Source organism: Merops nubicus, unplaced genomic scaffold, assembly GCF_000691845.1.
Source record: "Merops nubicus isolate BGI_N331 unplaced genomic scaffold, ASM69184v1 scaffold21594, whole genome shotgun sequence".
Classification (NCBI taxonomy): Eukaryota; Metazoa; Chordata; class Aves; order Coraciiformes; family Meropidae; genus Merops; species Merops nubicus.
Genome location: NW_008606493.1, coordinates 11261 through 16471, shown reverse-complemented (window position 1 = coordinate 16471; position 5211 = coordinate 11261). Strand labels below are relative to the sequence as shown.

Sequence of the window (5211 nt, the reverse complement as noted above, 5' to 3'; positions counted from 1 at the left end):
GCCTCATTCCCCTGCTGCCCCTCCCGGCAGGCCCGGCCGCACCCTGGGGGGAAGCTATAAGGCAAACTCACCCCCTCTGTATGAAGGGCTGTGGGAATCACCCATATGGCAACCTTAATTCGGGGCTCGGGGTTCAGACCCCAGCATTTCACCTGTCTAGGCTATGGTAGAAACAATTCATGGCTTACAACTAACAAAGAATACAGGGATACAACACAGTGATTCAGGCTTGTAAAGATTCAGGGCTATGTAGTGACTTTCTTACCTCCCTTACGTGCAGCCGCTTGTTCCCACAGTTTGTCCAGTACAACTGAGTGCTTGGCTGCTGTTTATCTGAACCAGCAGAATGACCAGGTTTAAGTTTCTAAACACCCATTTTTATTTTTATGAAGTACTAACAGACTTTACATTGAATTAGGATTGGGAGAAGTGTTTTACCAGTAATAGGATGGCACTGTTTTAATGAAGTTATATTTTTAAAGGTTGGGGATGTAAAACAATGTTGATGGCAGATTTTGAGGATACCAATATGAACTACACGATGGAATCCAGTTCAGTTCCCATGTTCCTTCTGCACCCACCCAACATTTGCCTCTGAAACCTCTCTGCAACCTCTAAACCTACAACTAGGCATGTTGTTACTGGCTCAGGAAAACTGTACCCATAGCTTCGGTTGGATCTGTGAACTGTTGAGTACAAAATAAAACCTTTTTAAAATTATTACTCTTAAGATTTTGCTTTTCTGGAGGCTACTGTTCGCAACGGGGAAGTTTTATGTACTTTCATCATAAGGGAAGTAATTAAAACTTCTGAGAGTTCCGTTCTTAATGTGTTGTGTTTATTATTTCCTTTTATTTTCTATTTAGACAAATCAGTCTGTGAAGTAACCATTAGGCGAGTCCAATACTAAGTATCCAGCTGATTTGATGAGGCAGAACTGGATACTGCAAGAAGTCAAAGTTTCTAGCAAGGGACCGTTCCCTGATCTGTCTGAGGAGGTTAACTGCAGTTTTCTAGCATTTGCAAGTAGCATGACTTCCTGTGAGGGTTAAATAAAGCCTGACCTAAGAACCTTAGTTGGCAAGCTTTTCGTAGCACTGTGTTAAATAATCTCACTTTTCTTCTAGGTGAATGAGGGTGTGCCATAACAGTGTCATAATTTATGATCTCAGTTTAGAGAAGGCAAATTTAGCTTTTTAGTAGTGTAAAATGATTGCAAAATAGATGCAGTAAGTTTATAGGTTTTATTCACATGAAGTTGTATGAGAGTTTCTTAATGTACTTTTTCTTTCTTTGCAGCTATTGGCTGACAAACAAGGTCCACATTAAACGACCCAGCACTGGTCTCCTCATGTATACGCTTGCCACCAGATTTTGTGATGAAATTCACCTGTATGGATTTTGGCCATTCCCCAAGGATGTACATGGAAACCCAGTAAAATATCATTATTATGATGATCTGAAGTATCGGTACTTTTCTAATTCCAGTCCTCATAGGATGCCATTAGAGTTTAAAACGTTGTATGTGTTACATAACAGAGGAGCACTTAAGTTAACAACAGGGAAATGCATACAGCAATAAACCACATTTAAACTACAATGAGAAGTTGAGAATACACACTTCGTCATAAAGATGTTGTGAAATGACAGTGGGATCCCAGTGAAGATGGGGATCAATGTTTCAATATCCACTAAGCCATTGGAAGGAGGAATTTTATCAGAAGTACATAACCAGCTGTTACACCTGTAAGTGCTGTATAACCAAGCTATCTTGACTGCAAGGGTTTAAGTGCCACTTTCACCAAGAACAAAGCTTGAATGTATACTCAGTGGTGTTTACAGGATCCAGTGACAAATTCATGATGAACTAATGAAGACAAATACAGCCTGCTGACTTTCCACTGGTCAGACAGCCCACAGAAGAAATCCCCAGTGGAAGAAATAATTTTGTGAGCAAATAAACCAGGCTTTGGCAGAAAAGATTGTGGTGGAATTGAGTAGAGAAAGTAAAGACTGTAAGATAAATCAGTAAATATCTTCAGTCAGAGAACTGTTTCTGATCTTGTATTATAACCTCAGCTTTTATTGCTGTTTTTCTTACTGCTGTGGGTTGGGTCTTGTTGCTTTTAAGTATTACAGCCCTTAAAGGATTTTGAGGGTGTTATGACTAGTTAAAAGTATATGTCTTATGGAATTGTCTTAGGAAAAAAATTTGTAAGGGTGGGAGAATGGAGGAAAACATCAAGTATTTTATCAGTTGTTATTGTGTCATATCTTGCTATCGCAGAACCCATAACATCCTAATTGTTTTCTTAGCTACAGCTACCGATCACAGAATGCCCACTACATGGACTACTCAGAGGTGTTTTTAATCCATTTTTAAAAAGAACTTTTTATGTTGTGTTCAGATTTGAAGATGTACAAGAAGGTGCCCTTATTTTTGGTACCAAAGACTATTCTTATACACATTTTTTCCTTACCTTGAAGAAATGGTGTATATTTGGTGTATGATGTTTCCTTGCTCCTGTAGGGAACATACTCTTTATTCTATTTGAGTTTTTGAATTAATAATCTCTAAACAAACTCTCATACTGCATATAGAATTTCATTCTTTAGAAAAATCTGCAGAAGTGAAGAAAAACTCATACATTCATGTATGTATGTATATAGATGTATATAAAATTTTTGTTCCTAACTGAAAGGAAAATACAAAGTCTAAAGGAACTCAGGAGACATTGGAACATGTATAAAGAAGGAAAAAAAAAAAAACAAAATAGCCAATTAAATAGAAAGTTAAAGAACTGCAGATAAAACTGTTCTTTTAAAACTTAAATTTTTAATGGTGTTGGATGGTATCTCTGTCTAATATACCTCTTTTGTGTCAGCTTCATATTCTAACGTGTAATTGAAATACCACAGAACTGCATTATCTCAGAGTAATTTTTCTGAGCATCATTCTTGTTTATCCACAAAACCAACAATTCTTTCACTCTCTTCCTTCAGAAAAGTGAACAAGAAATACAGCATACGCTAAGATACAAAAGTGTGTGCATGTGGTATGTTTTAATATTAAAGCAGCAGGTGAATGAAGAACACCATGGTTCCACCATTTCATGTCAGGCAAGACTAAGGATGAGGCATGCAGATACAACGTATGGACATTTTCTTGTTGGGATTTCAGCTCTACATTTGGTCCTCATCTCCAAATATCTGTATCTATATACAGATATGTCTAGATACATCTATATCTAGGTACAGTAGCTGTATCTATTTAATTTTGAACCAGCTTCAACAATTTCATATGTAGCACAAAACTCACAAACGTTTGCTAGCTAAAATGCCATTTATTGCCCATTTTTCCTCTTAAATTCACATGTATTTCATAAGGCATGACTAAAGGTCTGTGATTATGAAAATTTAGTAGCTTAATTTAGTAATTGAAACTTTAGTAGAAGACGGTTTTGCCAAAATTTGCTGGGAAATAGAAACTCATTCTGTTATATCTTAAGACACAGTAGTACTTGATTTGGCACAAGACATGGCAATTAGCATCTGCTTCCAAGATAGCAGAGTTTGCCTATACCTTCTCAAAACTGGGACTTCAATACTACACACTTCTGGCACGGTGAGCCATGGTCTCACAGCTCTCTACCATCATCCACACTTGTCCTTCTCATAGCACACTCCCCTCAAACTGGCACACAGGTGTGTCTGCCTACAGAAAGAACAGGACTCCTCCCTAATCCATCTCCTGTCTCACCTGCCTCGGCTTTATCCTGAGATGAAGTTTAATTATCTGAATTAAATGGAAAAAAGTGAATGAGAGGTTTCAAACCATCCTCTGAGGCAAGTAGCAGTTGTAGTCTTTGTTCAGGTTTTCCCAAGCACTAGGAGTCATTTTACTCTAGTGTAAGATCTGTGCCCATGTGGAACCCAAACCCTCTGGGGCTCTGGTGTGCAGCTTGTTGTGCTGTAAATTGTCTGTTTTGAGGTGCTTTGTGGCCATCAGTTACTGGTTACTCTAGGGTGACCTGAGGTGGGGTATGCTCAAAGCTTTTGCTTTTAGGTTACAGTGGCCTTCTCACTGCTGTGATGCTGTAGCAATGGATTCATTGCAGAAATCCTTTGTTACTTTTATACCTCCTCACTTTGTACTGCCCTGGGCTTTGCACATTTCTATTGCAGCACCCCAGGTCCTGAATGAAAGAAACATATTGCTTCTACTGTATGACTCTTTTTTTCCTTAAGGTGACCATAACACCAAAGGCTTAGCTGCTCTATAGGGACTTCACAGCGGGATAAATTTTACCCCATGGTCCTTCACTGGGGCAGCAGTCAACAGCTCAAGCTTCCATAGCTGCCTTGAATGATTTCTGTTGTTTATATACATTCATATCTCCTGTGCTCACAGATCAGATAAACAGGCTTTATTATAATTACCACTTTTATCATCCAACATTATCAACCAATAATATGAAGTAAATACGATAAAAATAAGGATCCCTAATATTGTAAATATATCTGCCCTGGCAAGCAACAACTGAAGAATGCCCATCAGTTGAGTGTTCCTCAAATTTATCCTTCCATTAGTCATATCAGTTGCCAGCTGTGGTTCCTAAATGTATGTTAAAAATAAGAACTGGGAGCTATATCAAGAAAGCAGACAGTTTATAATTTTTCAGACTCTTACGGCAGCTTTACATTGAACAACCCAATTTCATTCAGATAAATTTATTGTAAATTGTTTATTAATGTATATGTTAATGTTTCTGTTGCAGAAAGTCTTTCCTGTTTCATAAAAATAATAGATAAACATATTTGGTTGTTAAGTTTTCAGGTTTGGGGCAGTTGCATTTCCAACAGCTCTGAGCCACTCTTCAGATATGAGAACTTGAACCTTTCAAGCCTTGTCTGGTTTACATAATATGATGTGTAATAAAAACTGTACCATTCTTTTGTTAAACAATATCAGCAACGTGTGCTTGATGTCAGCACCCTTTCTCTAACTGACTGAAATGGAAGAAAAACAGGCGTGGGTTCAGTATTTTTTCTAGTGTTTGATCTAGCAGAGTGCTGAGCACTCTTACAGTGATTTTCCTGGCAGTGGCATGTCCAGGATTTCGATGGGGATCTAGATCAGCATATTTCAGGATGTAAGTCTGAAATTGCACATTATTTATTTTTTAAGAGCACTGTTACTTTGTGTAGGGA

At 38.0% G+C, this 5211-nt stretch overlaps 1 protein-coding gene across 1 annotated transcript in view; it reads left to right on the top strand.

The window, feature by feature from the left end:
* The window catches only part of ST8SIA4 (ST8 alpha-N-acetyl-neuraminide alpha-2,8-sialyltransferase 4), a 43888-nt gene extending 41828 nt beyond the window's left edge, over positions 1-2060 (top strand). Inside the window, exon 5 of the mRNA XM_008939674.1 lies at positions 1300-2060. Within this exon, the coding sequence (XP_008937922.1) occupies positions 1300-1582 (283 nt within the window). The 3' untranslated portion in view covers positions 1583-2060. The remainder of the gene's footprint in view (positions 1-1299) is intronic.
* The last annotated feature ends 3151 nt before the right edge of the window (positions 2061-5211 follow it).